The 18,060-nt window shown below is 35.7% G+C and overlaps 1 protein-coding gene across 1 annotated transcript; it reads right to left on the bottom strand.

The window, feature by feature from the left end:
• Positions 1 to 9,140: 9,140 nt before the first annotated feature.
• Positions 9,141 to 10,100, bottom strand: LOC102279706 (olfactory receptor 4K2). The gene has a single exon (XM_005908873.3). The coding sequence runs from the start codon at positions 10,098 to 10,100 to the stop codon at positions 9,141 to 9,143; it is 960 nt and encodes a 319-aa protein (XP_005908935.3).
• Positions 10,101 to 18,060: the final 7,960 nt, after the last annotated feature.

An 18,060-nucleotide genomic window follows, 5' to 3' on the forward strand; every position in this document is an offset into this window, starting at 1 on the left:
GATACTTACAATAATGAAGAAATGAATCTAGAGCTTAATATATTGACTCAAGTTTCTGTGTCTGTATGTTGAATGTATACAACTATAAATTGCAATCGTGTTACTTTTAAAAAAATTATTTGAAAAGTTATTGGACCTGTTAGAATTCAAAAGATATATTCTTACATATGTTTCTTATGATGAAGTAGAAACAATTTATGAATAGGCTTAATGTCACTGGGGAGATGGACTAATGAATTATGTTAGTGAAAAAAATATTTTTAAAGCCCTGTAAATATTCTCTATGAACACTATAAATCTGTCTTCCCACGTTCTCAACTCTGTTAGTTAGACCAAGTCTGCAAGTTGGATGAATATTAATATTTTGTTCTCATCAATAGCATATGGTTGGCTAACCAGAGTAAGGAATGCTCTGTTATTTTTTTTTTCTATGCCCAGGCTATGAATTTTGTTTTCCAGTGTAGCATCTTAACATGCACACTGCTAGAATTATAGCCAAATAAATGTCAAAGGTTCCATTACATGAAACTTTGCATGTGCTCTAGAATAAGGTCCCAAGCATTAGGAGTGCTACATGGAATATTAGCCCCAAAGACAAAATCTAGATAGTTGGCATAAGCACCAACCTAAGGAAGTACGAGTAAAGAATGATCCCAGTCCCCATTCTAAGCTCTCCACTGATGGTACCTTATCCCTCCTTGTCTCATATTTTCTATCACCAAATAGCTTTCTGCGGTGCTCTTCAATCTTTCAGTCTCATGACCATAGAGAAGAAGCCTAACACTTAGTCCCAATAGTTCACGGTAAAAGATTAGCAAATGATTTCCAGAAATATTGAACCGTAGTGTATGATTCTATCTTCACCTCCAAGAGTCATTAGCCTAATTAAAACTGTCTATGGTGTTGTTCTATAGAGTCATGAAATGTGACTTTTTGTTTCTCTTATTTAATTAATTGGACTTCCTATTGTTTATTTACTTCTATTGAGCTTAAACTATTTCACATGTTCATTTCCAATTACAGTCTAATAAATGAAATCAGGAGTAAATATATTTTGAAATGTCAAAATACTTAATATTGTTCAAAAAAATTAAATGTATACATAAAACAAAATTGAGATTTGTGTTAGATTGGATGAATGTCAAGCAATGAGCCATCAACACAGAACTAGTTTCATGGTCTCAAAATCCCTTTAGATGTGTTTTTCTCCCAGCAGAAAAGCCACTGCTATTCAAAAACCACACTTTATAGTATTACTGTCAGAATTTAAGTAGACAAAATAGCATGTGAAAACAACTCAACAGAATAGAGTCTGGCACACTGGAGAAAAAGAAAAGTTAGTGTTCAGGAGGGAGAGGAATGCAAAATGGAACTGAAAACATAATCAGGATCCAGATGATTCATATCCTACTATATGCTGTAATTGTTGTATATTCCCCAACCACATTGGTTTTTCTTCTGTAACCCATTTAATGAAGCCTGTTATATTATAAGTTTTTGGGAATAAATATTTGAGAATAAATTCATATATTTGATCTTCATAAACAGTGGAATAACAATGTCAAAATCAACATCACCATTGGGGAGACAAGTGCTAAGTGGTATATGCTTCACCAGGGATGTCCAGGTTTCTTCTGTAATCCATCTTGCTCCCCTCCAGGTATTATCTGACCTTAATGTAAAGACTTTACCAACTTCTGTGTCATCCCCTCAATGAACATGCACCAACATGCCATTCAGAAAGGCAGATCTTTTCAGGGTATGGGAGCTAAAGAGATTCTGGGAAATAGCTTCAAGGTGCAGGGTGATGAGAAAAGAAGAGAATAAGAAGGAAAAGGGAGCCTTCTTTCCAGAAATTGCTGGACCAACTTACTAGTCATTGGTAACTCAACTCACCACACAACATAAGGTTCAGTATGCATGTCAAATAAGAAGATTCAAAGATTCAGGAGAGATTGGAAAGAGACAAGAAAAAGCAGGATATCTTTTCTTTTGCATCTACAACAAAGTATTCAAGCACAGACTATATTTTACACATCCTTTTATGTACCAAAATAAGTGAAAATAAGTAAACTTCCATCAAATCACTTGATAAAACTGTAAAAAGTTCTCAAAACAGAAACTGTATAAAAATTGGCCTGTTGCTTCCAGCCTTCCCTCAGGTACCCAGTGCTCCCCATTGTCTCTGCAATATACACCTAGCATCCCAGAGTTGATAAAAAATTATAATCAATTGATCTAAGAAAGATATGGAACATTTTACCTTAGTCAAACTGAGAATTATAACCATAATGTGTGTGTGTGTGTGTGTGTGTGTGTGTGAGTCACTCCGTCGTGTCCGACTCTTTGCGACCCCATGGACTGTAGCTCACCAGGCTTCTCTGTCCATGGAATTCTCCAGGCAAGAATACTGGAGTGGGTTGCCATTCCCTTCTCCAAGATATCTTCCCAACCCTGGAATCAAACCCAGGTCTCCCATATTTAAACCCTTATAGCATCTCAGAAATCTTTGAGAACTGTTCCATTTGACCTCTATTCCATTAGAAGTCAAACAACGATCATATACGCTTTTTGAGACAGTGGGTTGTACATTAAATGATACACTATTGACAATTTACACAATCCAGATCTAAGTGTCATCGTGTGTGTGTGTGTGCTCAGTCATGTCCAATTCTTTGTGACCCCATGGACTGTAGTTCACCAGGCTCCTCTGTCCATGGGGTTTCCCAGGCAAGAGTACTGGAGTGGGTTGCCATTTCCTTCTCCAGGGAATCTTCCTGACCCAGGGATTGAACCCGCATTTCCTACGTCTGCTGCATTGGTAGGTGGATTCTTTACCACTGAGCCAAAGGGGAAGCCCGTCATCATGGCCCCTTACAAGATCAAGAAGGAATGATATCTTTTATGGAGTTGTCTTGTTGATTCTAGGAGAATGTTGCTGTTTATGGTTGAGCAGGCATTTCTGCTGATGGGGGAGGTTTAGTCGACATGTGACACAGATACACAATGCACAGGAGAGGAGAATAAGGAGACCAAAGAGCAAAGAAATTTTTTAATGTTTTTTCACATTTTTCTTGCCTTGCTATAGAATGTGAATTTTATTTCACACCAAGGATGGTTGGATGGCATCCCTGACTCGATGGACATGAGTTTGAGCAAACTCCAGGAGTTGGTGATGGACAGGGAAGCCTGGCATGCTGCAGTCCACGGAATCGCAAAGAGTCAGACATGACTGAGTGACTGAACTGAACTGAAGCTCTGGCTACTTTCTATCAACACAATCTCTTTCCACAACCACTAACGATACATCTTGTTCTCTAGAAATAATAAACTACATTTAGCTCCTCAGTTCACTAGCAATTTTTTCAATTAATTTTTTTTTTAATTTTTTGGCCATACTGTGTGGCATGTGGGATCCTAGTTCCCTTACCATGGATTGAACCTACACCCCCTGCACTGAAAATGTAGAGTTTTAACTACTAGACCACCAGGGAAGTTTCCCGCTAGGCATATTTATGCTTCTCTGCCTTTTCCTATGCTATTCCTTCCTTCTGACATACTTTCCTGCAACTTGGCCTTTAAATCTCAGATTCAGCACTACCTCTGCAAACCTTTCTCTGACTCTGCACGCACATTTGAACAAGTCTTTTCCTAAGTCCCCATATTATATATACAAACTTCAGTTCAGTTCAGTTCAGTCGCTCAGTCGTGTCCGACTCTTTGCGACCCCATGAATCGCAGCACGCCAGGCCTCCCTGTCCATCACAAACTCCCGGAGTTCACTCAGACTCAAGTCCATCGGTCAGTGATGCCATCCAGCCATCTCATCCTCTGTCATCCCCTTCTCCTCCTGCATGGCAATTATGACATTCCATTGCAATCACCTGTGTTTGTATTAGGTATAATCTCTTCACAGTTCGACTCTGTGCGACCCCATAGACGGCAGCCCACCAGGGTCCCCCGTCCCTGAGATTCTCCAAGCAAGAACACTGGAATGGGTTGCCATTTCCTTCTCCAATGCATGAAAGTGAAAAGTGAAAGTGAAGTCACTCAGTCATGTCCGACTCCTAGCGACCCCATGGACTGCAGCCCACAGAGTCGGACACGACTGAAGCGACTTAGCAGCAGCAGCAGCATCTTCAAGGTTAGGAATTATGTCTGATTGTTTCTGTTTCCAAAGGCATAGCACTTAGACTCTGATTAAAACAAGAGTCAAAAGACATTTCTTGGATTATCTTTACTGAGAGAAAAGATTAGGGTGTCACCTGTTTGACAATGGCAGAAAATCTTACTTATGATAATGTCATCTCTTCTCCAGAGACTAAGGCTGAACTACTTCCACAAGAGCCAATCCTATTTTCCAACATTCAAAGGTACACTTGGAAGAACTAACACAGCTCTTCAATGTACAATGAAATGCAAATGGCTAAAAGCAGACTTCCACTGAAATGCAGTCAAAGAATGAGAATCAGGACACAGAGAAAGGCATTTTTAAAAGAAGAAATATAAAAGATTTTTTGATACTTCCAATTTGGTTTAAATCTTCATGAAAGAATACTTTGCTGGAATATCAGTGTTCCTCAGTGATTCAATAAATGCTATGCTGAGAGTAAGACATTAAATTTCGTGGCAAAATTGGATTATGTCAAAGTGGGAGTTAGAGCCGGAAAAAGTTTACAGGCATAAAATGAAAAAGGTGTATTACACTCTAAAATCTTTATTAAAGATCCCAAACTGCTGGGAGTAATACACATGAATGGAATGACTTGGTACAAGATAAAACAGAGAGATGAGCTCTCTAGTACCTGATCTGGAAACTCTGCTACGGCTTAGAATTCTGGTCCAATGCTATATGGCTTAAAATTTTGTTTTTTTGTTTTGTTTTATCTCATTTTTAAGACAATGCAGCAAGCTCTATTTTCTTGTGAAATTTCTCACTATCTAATTGACACGCCAATATTTTGGTCACCTGATGCAAAGAACTGACTTGTTGGAAACAACCCTGATGCTGGGAAAGATTGAGGGTGAGAGAAGGGGTGATAGAAGATGAGATAGTTGGATGGCATCATTGACTCAATGGACATGAATTTGAACAAACTCCGGGAGATAGTGAAGAACATGGAAGCCTGGAGTGCTGCACTTAGTGGGGTCACAAAGAGTCAGACATGACTTAGCAACTGTACAACAACAACAAATTGGATTAATTATTCTGATTTCTTTATAAACCCTTGAGGGAAGACAAAACATGGTGGGAATCCAAACATTTGCAACTTGCTAACTCTGCTTAAAGAACAATGAGAAAACTAAGTTAGAGAGGTTAATTAAATTATCCCAAACCTCAAGACTAGTAAGTGGTGTAGAGCTGAATTTAGGCTAGAAAATCTGGCTTTAATGATGATACTCACAATACCCACTCTAGGGGTTCCCTAGAACCCGTGTGTGTGTGTGTGTGTGCGCGTGCGCAATTATACTGAAATGTAGTTATCAAAATATGCTTTGAGGACACAGTTTGGGGTTTAACCAATTCCACAGGAATGGGATCTACCCCCAGAAATGCCTAAGTAGAGCTAGATATTCACTCTATAGCTTCAGGGATATCTTAATCATATGAAATGGCTAACTTTATCCCATAATTTTATGGTTCCAATTTTAGCAATGTTTTTTTCCAGTAGTCATGTATAGATGTGAGAGTTGGACTATAAAGAAAGCTGAGGGCCAAGAATTGATGCTTTTGAACTGTGGTGTTGGAGAAGACTCTTGAAATTCCCTTGGACTGCAAGGAGATCAAGCCAGTGAATCCTAAAGGAAATCAGTCCTGAATATTCATTGAAAGGACTGATGTTGAAGCTGAAACTCCAGTACTTTGGCACCTGATGCAAAGAACTGATTCACTGGAAAAGACCCTGATGCTGAGCATTGAAAGCAGGAGGAGAAGGGGACAACAGAGGATGAGATGGTTGAATGGCATCACTAACTCGATGGACATGAGTTTGAGCAAGCTCTGGGAGTTGGTGATAGACAGGGAGACCTGGTGTACTGCAGTCCATGGGGTTACAAAGAGTCAGAAATGACTGAGCAACTGAACTGAACCGAATTTTAACAATTTCCTTAACAGTACCATATCTTCACACAAACAGTTCTGTCTTTGTAAATCTATCTTATTGCTACATGAACAATTCCCTTATACTTTCATAAATCTGGACAAACTCTTTCTATTGTTGAAACATTTAATAACATGCTATATATAAAATGAATAGATGATTGTCACCATTCATTCCCCAGTTAATATTTTAATATATCCAGGTATATATGACTATAAAACATTTCACTGCTATTTTTTGGATAAAAGTCCAAGACATAAATATATGAATAACATTGTATTGCTTTTTAATCATATATATTATTTTTAAAAACATTAAAAACACTCTATTTAAAAAGTCAGATACACTCTATTTAAAAACAACAGCACACTGGCCTATTGAACATTGTGTATTTATTATTTTTTCCCTTGCATGCGATCTTGGACTATATTTCAACTTAAATAAGAAAGCCTCAAAATATAATACCTCTTTTGAAAAACATAGATGTAAAGGGACAACTTTATTTACAGAAATACATCAAAGATTAATAATTGGCACAAATCCAATATTTTAACTTTAGTTAATATTAAGTTAATTTACACATCCTATTACAGTATTAAAACCATGGCTTTAAGTTCAAGTAGGCACAACTATTTATATTTCAGTAGCCCTGAAATTTTAATCATGTTTAAAACAACAGCAACAATAACAGTATAATTAGTTAGTATTCATAAACCCTTTTGAGTGCTAAGCACTGCTGGTTATATGTATATGTGTTTTGATTTTCACAATATCACAAGTTGTTAAATATACCATAAAATGTCCAAATTTTATGATGAAGAAATTGAGTTTTAGAAACATCAAAAATACATGCTCAGAGTTGCACAAGAAATAAACTGGTGGGACTGGAATTCAACCTACAACAGATGGAACCTATCTATTGCTAAATATACGCCCCTAAAAGACAGAGAAACAGATCTTGTACTTTATTGGATCTCCAGCACCCAACAAGGGCCTTAAGCAGACTAGATACTCAACAGATGATTATTGAATTGAAATGAAAGTTTTAGACCTGAGGTTTATACTTAAAAATAAAGATGATAGTTTTTGCTAAAGAATGTATATGAGGCAAAAGTATATTTCTACCTTAACCTTTTTTCATTTGTCTAACTGACTTTGAAGCAAGAAGGAAGAATTTATGATTTGGTTAAAATTAACAGTATTTCAAATTAAAAATGTGATTTCATACCTAGTCCAAATGCTACATTTGTCCCTAAACTGCACACTAATTAACTTCAGATATTAAATATTTGGCTTGGTTTGTGTTGAAGCATGTCAAAACATTAAAAGTCTGAGATAAATGAAAGAAACTATTAAGCCACTTCTTTCTTTGCAAGGCAGGGGCTTGTGTTTTTCTCCTGGAACTTACAAACTGTCATAATCCATGATGACAGATTGTTTCCTGAACTCTTTTCATATACCTGTCAACTCAAGGAGATGCAACCTATCGGTATACTGTTATTCAGAGAAATCTCAAAGTATTAGGCAATTTTATCTAGTTTTTCTATGCCACCCCCTTTGAGCAGTGGAAAACTGGAAAGTGTTTTATTATTTTCCTGCTGTACATCTTAAGCCACAATATTACAGACATCCTAAAACTGAATATCAAGTTTTGTGTTTGACAAATAGTGGTTAGACCTATACAATTGTTCGTCAAATACATACTTATTAAAATTGAAGTACAGTTTATATAGAAATCTACCTTGGTGAGAAGAAAAAAGGAAATGACATTTTTAGAAACCATTCTGTCCATTTTCCACAAAATAGTTACAACGGGCAATTACATTTATTATCCTCATGTTAGAGATTAAAAAAGGAATAAAGAGGTAAAGTGACTCTCCCAGGATAGCGCAACTAGGAAATGACAGATTCAAGATCTAATTCTAAGTCTCATGTATGTTTAGAGCAATGAGCTTTGCCCCTTAATGGTGATTCAGCCTGTAGCTTTATGGATTCTCTAGACTTTAGGTTCTTCAGCTGTGAGGGAAATTGATGGACCAGCTGATTTTCAATGACTGTCTTGTAATTAAAAAAAACCATATTCAACATAATACTTAATATAACAAATTAGGAAGAATTGTGCAATATATTTCTTAAATAATTACCATCTTTTCTTCCCACAGGCTACCTTATATTGTATACTCACGCTGAGACTAATAATAATTGGGGATAATTTACTTGGAAATGAAAAATTTATCATGAATTTAATGGTTTATAATTTTTCAAACATTTAGTCTGGGGTATTAATAAATTCATCAGATCTATGCTTAGCAAGCCAGGTTTTGAAAGCCAGTCATATTTAAGTAGTTTACTTTCCATGGTTTAAAGTTTACAACTGATGTTTGATTAATTATTTGCTATATCAAGTGTGATAGTGATCTATATACTTATTAAGAAAAGGTATTTTTAAATCTTGTATCCTCTGAACTGTTCTCTTTTGTTCAAAGTTGACTCAGAACTCAAAAAGTTGGATCCACTGAGTCAAGATTGTTCAACAATATTCAAAAGAGCTTCATAATATAAATTTTCCACAAAAAATATTCCAATGCCATGAAAAGACCTGTTATGCCCAACATTCTTAATTTAAGTTCTGCAAGTGGAAGACGTCAGAATACCACAACACTTTGAAACTGAGTGAGAATGTTCTGGGTTAAAAGACAAAAGAGCAATATTTTATCTCAGGCTTCTCTAAGAACCTTGATCTATGTTTATAGAATTCAGAAGTCTATGAATTCCTGAATTTATATTCACAATTTTGATAATATGTGCATTTTTCCATAAAGGTAACCTATACATTTCAACAGATTTTCAAATGGATCCATAATTGCAAAAGACTTGCAAACGTTGCACTAACGTTTAGGCATGATCCTTCACATCTCTCAATTTTAACTTCTGATTTTCGTGAATTTAGACTAAATGACTTGAAAGATTCTAACTTTAATTTTCTATTGTTCTGAGAACAAAACTGATGATACTAAATCTCAGATAGGAGATCTCTGCTCATTGTACTGAATATATTGGAGTAGTTTTCCCAAGATTTAAATATTGGTTACTTAGTTTCTTCTTCACAGCTGTTTTCACTTCCTGGTTTCTCAGAGTATAGATAAGTGGATTCAGAAAAGGGGTAAAGATGGTGTAGAAAACAGAGAGAACTTTGTCCACCAGGAAGTCTGTGAAAGGCCACACATAGATAAATATGCAGGGCCCAAAGAACATCAACACAACTATGAAATGTGCAGTGCAGGTAGAAAAAGCCTTAGTTGATCCAGTGGAGGAGTGGTCCTTGATAGTGACCAGAACAGTGATGTAGGAAGTCAGCAAAAACAGAAAACTTACAAGAGCAATCACACCACTGGTTGAAATCATGAAGATTCCAAGAACATATATGTCTATACATGCCAGCTGGATGACCAAAGGAAGGTCACAGAAGAAACTGTCCACAACATTGGGACCACAAAAGGGTAAATAGAGGGTAAAAGCTAACTGGCTCATTGTATGCAAGAAGCCCACTGTCCAAGAAGTTGCCACAAGCCCAACACATACTCTTTGGCTCATAACTGATGAATAATGGAGAGGTTTGCATATGGCAATGTACCTGTCAAAAGACATGGAGATGAGCAGCACAATTTCAGTCCCAGTGAAGAGGTGCAAAAAGAAGATCTGAGAAATGCATCCCTCGAAGGAGATGGTCTTGTGCTGAGCAAAGAAGTCCATGATCATCTTTGGAGTGGCAAAGGAAGACAGACACATGTCGATGAGAGACAGGTTGCTGAGCAGGAAGTACATGGGGGAATGAAGGTGTGGGGTGGACAGTACCGTGAGCAAAATCAGACAATTGCCCAACATGGTCATTAAGTAGAAAACAGAAAACATCACAAAAAGGAAAATCTGGAGCTGAGGAGAATCAGTAAGTCCAAGTAACACAAATTCAGACACTCTGGAATGGTTGACTCCCTCCATTGATCTGCAAGCTCTGGTCTATGATGACAAAATGGTACACAATGACAGAGTTAGAAAATGCAATATTTCTACAATTACACATGAAGGAATTATAATATCAGTTAATAATTAACTAGAATATTGATTACCTAAAATCTAACTACCAACTATCTCAGTAAATATTTTTCTTTTTGGAACCTCTTAACAATCTATGTCAGATGTCACTACAAATGGAAAACTTCATGATTTGATCACCATCAAGTACATGCTGGATTATACTCATCACATACTTATACAAAAATATTCTTTTCTGAATACTGGCTAAGGAGTTACATAATCCATAGTTACAGAGGAAGATTACAGTAAGTGATTGTGTTCTACTTAACAAGTAAGGTAAATAAAAAATTTAATGGGGATGAAACTCTCAAAGTTTTCTGTTAAACCAAAAAATGAAATTTATGGTTGATCCACTATTGTTAAAACACTGGATTTAAATAACAGTTTAATGTAGTGATTTCAGGAAGCCTAGTTCTTATTCTATGAGGATGATAAATGATTTTTCCTTTAAGAAAACTTCTGTTTTCTCAACTACAAAAAATTCCACCTTCTTTCTAATTTCATTCATACATTTTCAAATTGTTTTGCTAGGATTGATAAGTACTATTTTAACTATGAATATATAAATGATTAATTTCTTAATTCTGTAAAATTACAGATGATCAAAACATATACCTATAACATATGAGTTATTCTCAAGTTTTTTATCTTATGATCTCATAGAAACATTTTTTTTAAATGAAGAGAAAATCCTTCCTCTATTTCTCCACACGTTACTCAAACAAAGCTAATTTTTTAGACTAGAAAAAGAAGAAAAAAAATTCTAGGCCAAATCCAGGAAATATATGGATACAAGATGAGTATCAAGGTTTTGTAGTACCAGCATGTAAGATCCTCAAAGCCAAACAACGCAAGCAAAGGAAAAAAACCACATTGACAATGGTATGTCAAAGTGACACCAGAGGCAACTGAAAGAAAAAAAAAAATTATTTAAAGACTCAGACTCATTTTTCAAAATTGAGTTTTTGATTTACAGCAGATTACAAATTCTACAAATATCTCCTGTGACCTTCTGTTTTCCCATATTGGAAGAAACTCTGGCTTCATCCTCATTTACTTGCAAATATTCAAATTATCCTGTCAGTGTTGATAAATATTTTAGATTTGTCAGAGAACAATATTGCACAAATCTGAAAACTGAACTATGGGAAAGTCGTTAAGAGGGTTAAAGTGTTCTTAACCTGCCGTGTGACTTTGCTCATACCTTAGTAGCCTAAGATTTTACCTCTTTACCTATGAAAATTCAATCAGATAGTCTTTATAAAGCATTAAGCATATGTCCTGGGCAACATTCAATAATTGTCTAGTCTTCAAAATTTAATACTGCTCAGAAATAATCAGCTTGTTTTATTTCATGAATAGTAATAATAATAATTTCAGTAAAAACATTATCCTAGTATCAATTCAGTGATTCAGAAAAAGATATTGGCTTCCAAAATCATTTCATCTTTTTGAGGTTAAATTACTTCTTATAAAAATTATCTAAGTATCTTGATATATTAAAGACTAAAATTTCTCAGCCTCAGATATTTGAATATTTCTTCTATTTCCCTGATTTAATGATGTAATTAGTCATGAGAACACAAAAATTATTATACTTAATTTATATTTATATCATATATAATGAATATGGTATGTATTCATTGCCTGGGAAATCCCACGGACAGAGGAGCCTGATGGGCTATAGTCCATGGGGTTGCAGAGTGGGACATGACTGAAGCGACTAATACACACACACATACACATTGTAAGTAAATAAACAGTTGTCAGCTTTTTTCCTCCTTTCATGTTCAGAAGGAACTCTAGAGGCCTCTCTAATACCTGATTACTTGAATCACCCATCTTTATGTCTTCATATATATGTGTTTGTGTGAGTGTGTGTCTTTTAATCTACCAGCTGTGCATCAGAAACCAAAAATATCATATCCTTCAAGACTCACAAACCTACTGATCACCATAGTCCTTAGTAAGCATGAGAAGCCTAGAAGTGTGTATATATATTTTCTCCAGTCTTGCTACAAAAGCCACTAAAAGTCAGAGCCATCTAGGAAGATCACAGATTAGGCACTACAATCTGCTTGCAGTGGGAGTTATTAATATGTTGAGCTGATTTTTCCCAGTGTAGCAAGAAAAGCTGTGAAGTGTATCTTTGCTATTTAGTGTGGGCCGACATTCATGATGAAGCAGTTTTCATTAGAGAAAAAGCACAACTGGGACTGGTCTTTAGAAGACCTTTGAGCAATCATTTAAGGAGCAAATCATTGCTCCTTTAATTACAGAAATATTCTCATCTTTATGCCCCAGTGTTCAATATCCCAATGTTGGAAAATCTCTCTTTTGAACTAAGGCACTCTGTCACCTGCACACTCTTGATTACTTGAAGAATCATATAAAGAAAGAATCCTGCATTAAAGTTTCTGATGGGACATTGAAAATTAGTACAGGCTAATATTATAATGATAGCTGCTACTCAGGTGGATAAAATCTGGGGAAGGAGAAGTTGGAAAGCTCAAAGTAACTGGAAGAAGTGAAGGCAGGTACCTTGCAATAGCCTAGAAGAACGGTGTAAAAGTTAAATTAAACATAACAAACAAATAAACAAACAAACAAATAAACATAAAGCATTCAGCAGAATGCCTGGCACAGAGAAAATGATGAATAAAATGTGGTAAGAATAGCAGAGGTGATTATAATTATTAACATAATTTTTTGAAATGTTTATGACACGGAATTCAGGATGATACTAGCTGTGGAATCTCAACCCTAAACTATAACTGAGGGTCTGGCTATATTTACTTGAAGGTCAATCATTCATCTGTGGTTTGCTCTCCAAACACAATCTTCTTTCCAAATTTCTTCAGTTTTTTGAACTGTTCACAATTACCATAGCTAGCCTACATTCCTCATAAGACAAGCAATAGAGCCCAAGAGAATCTTCCCTAGCTGACCACATTCTTTGCACTCTTTGAAATACAAAAAAAAAAAAAAAAGAAGAAGAAGAAGAAGAAACTTTATTTTTAACATTTTTTTTCTATTTCTGTTCTGTAAAAAGAAATAAAGAAAATGACTTAAAAAAAAAAAAAAAAAAAAAGGCCAACCAACATAACAGTTGCAAAGATTCAGTAAATCCCAAATGTTTGCCCTGGTTTGAAACAAAAGAAAAGTGTATATAATTATTACTGGTGTTATCCTGGAAAAGATAAGAGGATTAACAGAAAAAAAATAATAGAAATAAAAGTTAGTTTAGGGCTTCCCAGATGGCACTAGTGGTGAAGAACCCATCTGCCGGTGCAGGAGATGTAAGAGATAAGGGTCCGATCCCTGGATCGGGAAGATCCCCTGGAGAAAGGATATGGCAACCCACTCCAGTATTCTTGCCTGGAGAATCTGATCGACAGAGAAGCCTGGCAGACTATAGTTCATGGGGTCGCAAAGAGTCAGACATGACTGAAGAGTCTTACCATGCATGCCGAAAGAGCACTGGAGTTTGGGGGCATAATGAAAGTTTTCTGTATCTTGGTTGTTTTGGTGATTACATGAATCTATACCTGTTAAAACTCATAGAACTGCATACCAAAAGGAACAAAACCCAATTTTATTTTAAATCATTTGTAAAGTAGAATTTTGAAAAGCAAAACCAAATAATTCTGTACAGTGACTAGTTACAAAATAAAACCAATATCTTTCTTATAAAACAATTACTTGTTAAAGTATATCATTAAAAAAGTCTATTTAGATGAGCAATAGGATATATAAGGTAAATAGGAATAATATTAATCAGAAATTCATCTCTATTACAAGAGCTTGTGTTATTGGAAGGAGAAACTCAATACTCTTTAGTACATAAATTTCAATAAACTCTAAGTTTCTTTGACTTAAAATATTTTTCAGAATTTTTCTAGAGGTAAATCATGTGAAAGTAGTGAGGAAGTATAAATAGTATTTCTAATATGCAAAGTACTATAAAATGATGGTATTTAAATAACATAGAAAAAGCATGGAGTACAACAAATTAATGTAAAGGATCTGAGAGTATAAAAAAATAGAGACCTGAAGATATATAAGAATTTATAACATTATAATCTTTACAGTATTATAACCTTTCTTGAAAAAAGGGACTTTATATTTTACCTCAATTTTTAGAAAACATTTTAAGGAAAAAATGCATTTAATTAATAGACATTGATGGCAATAGTACACATTGAAAGCTATAATAAATATGATACTTTTGTTTTTTCCAAATAGTAAATCTGTAAAAGAAACTGAGTCCTACTCTTAAAAACAGCAAAGAAATAATTCCATATTTTGTTGGTAGAAAATTAAATCAAAAGAATTTAACTATATATCCAAATTTATACCTTGTGACCTAGTAAATTATAAACATAAAAATAAAAATTCTAAATATAAAAATGTGGAAGATTATTTAAATAAGTAATAACAAATGGTAATTGAATAATTCAGTCATTTGAGTATTGTGATCTATATTTACTTATTTAAAACATGCCTATAATATTAAGAGAAAAGGACAAATTATAAACTATATGTGTAATATGACCCAATTTTTATAAAAATAATAATGTGTTTATACATGTAAAATGGACAAAATTTTAATATTAGATGTTTCTGCATAATGGAGTTACATGAATTTTCATATTAGTTTTTAATTTATTAATTTGATATTTACAAGCACCTTCTTTGTGCTAGTCAGTAGTCAAAACAAACCAATTTTTGCTTTGATGGATGTTACATACCATAATGGAAAAAGACAGACAATAAAATAAGGAAGTGCAACATATGTCCTGTTAAAAGGTAATAAGTGCTATGAACAAAAGCAATGCAGGAAAGATGGGCAGGGACTGTTCTGGGAGTGGGTGCTCAGGGAAGGTGTCACACAAAAGGTGGCCTTTGAGGACAAGTCAAATATGAGGAAATTATATAGTAAGGCTTGGCAGTATCTTGGAAAATTACCTTCCAGACAGAGGAAACATCAAGTCGAAGTTACTGGGATGGGATTGGGAAGGGTGGGCTGACATAGCTCAGGATCAGGAGGCCAGGACAACTGAACAGAAGGGTTGAGATGGGATGCATTAGAATAAGGGGTCAGAGAGTAAAAAGGAGTGGGAGTTGGGGTTTATGGATAGGGTCCTATGGACATTTATAGATCACAAGAAAAGACTTAGCTCTTTAACAGCGAAGTCATCGAGGGTTTTGAGAAGACAGAGATGATGTGACTATATTTTAACCAGATCATTCTGGACACTCTGCTGACAATAAAATAAACTGGGACAAAAACAGAAGACCAACAAAGAGGCTACAGCTATCATATAGGCAAGAGATGATGGTGGTTCGAGTGTAGGTGGTAGATTTGAGGGAGACATGATGTCATCTGGCAGTTTCATGATGACAGCGCTAATCCAAGTTTGTTAATGGATTGGATGTGGAATATGAGAGAAAATATTTCTAAAATATTACAAGTCTTAGATTTGGGGCCAGAGACTGGAAAAATGGAATTACAGTGAATTCCATTGGGTTGTGGGGTGGAGAGAGGAGTGCGGTGAACAGCAGGAGTCAGCCTGGGATGTCATGCATGAGGTGAAACAGGATTTGAAAGCAGAGCTGTGGCAGGGGCATAGGCTTCTGGGGAGAGGAGCCTAGCATTCATGAGAAAGATAAGTACAAAGATTATCGATAGATAGATGGGATTTAAAGCCAGGAAAGCTGGGTACCTAAGAAGCTCTCAAAGAAGAATGAAGGAACAGCTGGTGATGTTTGAGGGAGGCAAGAAAAATGGGTGGCCTGGGAAGGCAGTGATCCACTGTGTTAGGTGATATTCGGAGGTCAAACACAATGAGACCTGACTAACAATCATTGCTATCACTGGTGATCATGGCAAAAGTTATTTTATTGGCATGACTGGGTGAGTTGAAAAGGAAAAACATTGAAAGCAGAGAATATGAACAAGCCAGCCTGAGAAGATTAAAACTACATAGTCTATGGTTCCAACTGAGTGGCATTCTGTACTCAGCAAAACTATGGAGATTGTAAAAAGGTCGGTGGTTGTCAGGGGCTTGACGGGAGAAGGAAGAGAGGCAGGGACGAATAGGTGGAACACGGGATTTTTAAGGCAGCAAAACTACTCTGTATGATCCTGTAAATGATGAATAGATGAAATGTATTTGTCAGAATTCATAGAACTGCAGAGAAAATGCAAACTCTAATATAAACAATGGATTTTATTTTTAAATAATGTATCAGTATTGGTTCATCAGTTGTTGCAGATGTACCACAGTAATGCAAGATATTAATGGGGAAAAGTATGCATATATGATGTGGAGCAGGTGATATATAGGAACTCTGTATTTTCTGCTCAACTTTACTATAAATATAAAGCTGCTCTTTAAAAGTCTATAAATATTTCTAAACCACTCTCGAGCTTGGCTCTAAAGGGGAAGAAAAAATGAGATAAGATGTGGAAGGAGAAAGCTGACAAAAAGATTTTATTTAAGATTAAAGAAACATATGCCAAGGGGATGCAATAGGGAGGAAAAAGTTAATGGTTCATAAGAGAGAAAGGAGTAACGGTCCTTTGTAGGAAAGAGGGAATGGAATCTGATGCACAGATGAAGGAATCAACTTTTGTAGGAAAAGCATCAGTCAGCCAGTCTCAAGAGAGATACAGGTATGTGAGTAGATATAAAGGTAGCTGTGCTGTGTTTAATCTGAGTATTTAATCGCTGTGTTAATGTGTTAATGTGCTGTGTTTAACACCGAGTGTTTAATCGCTCAGTGTTGTGTGATTCTTTGTGACTCCATGGACTGTAGCCCGCCAAGCTCCTCTGTCCATGGGGATTCCCCAGGGAAGAATACTGTAGGAGGGCTTTGCCATGCCCTACTCCAGGGGATCTTCCCAACCCAGGAATTGAACCCAGGTCTCCCGCATTGCAGGCAGATTCTTTACCAGCTGAGCCACAAGAGAAGCCCAAGAATACTGGAGTGGTAGCCTATCCCTTCTCCAGGGGATCTTCCCAACCCAGGAATCGAACTGGGGTCTCCTGCATTGCAGGTGGATTCTTTACCAACTGAGCTATCAGGGAAGCCCTGATAGAGACTAAGATTGAGAAGGAGATATTTCAGAAAAGAAAATGTTCTTTTCCATAATATGCATATTTTACTACGTGTGTGATTTGTATTTATTTTAAATCATATTTATATTTATATTAAATCATAAACATTTTAATTTTGATTATTTTAAATAAAATATAAAAATTAATCCCATGCATTTTGGTTCCAGGTTTGTTTTGGATGCTACCCATTCAGTTGGTTAAGCCATTGTCAGAGAGGCAGTACCAAGAGAGGCTTCTGTTTTCTAGGGGAGATCTGATAAGTTCACAGTGGCTGTGGATCATCATCTTGACCCTGGTCCTAGGCTAACATGGTGGTATTTTCAGACAACAGATGACAAAGGTTGTAGCAAGAACAGCTCTCTTTGTAGTCTAGGTCTACTGTGCTGTTCTGGGAGTCATCTCTGGATATCCAGCCTATAATCTGTTCTTCCAAGCTTTGAAACTGTTTTGTAAGCATGTAATTCTCTATATTAAATCATTTTTAAGTAATTAGAATGCAAAAGACTCCTGATTGATACACCAAAGAACCATCAGGGTCACACTCAGTGTGAAGTCAATTATGGATGAAATCAATAACAGTTAGGAGTCATAAATATCTGATAGGACTAATTATGAAGTCATGGCAAAAAAGACAGTGAAATGTTTCCATGACTTTTTTCATATGAAAATGACTTGCTTATTTGCCTTCCTCTATGTGATTATTGAAGAAAAATTTAGTTTAATTCCTTTTGAAGATGTAA

Source organism: Bos mutus, chromosome 10, assembly GCF_027580195.1.
Source record: "Bos mutus isolate GX-2022 chromosome 10, NWIPB_WYAK_1.1, whole genome shotgun sequence".
Lineage (NCBI taxonomy): Eukaryota > Metazoa > Chordata > Mammalia > Artiodactyla > Bovidae > Bos > Bos mutus.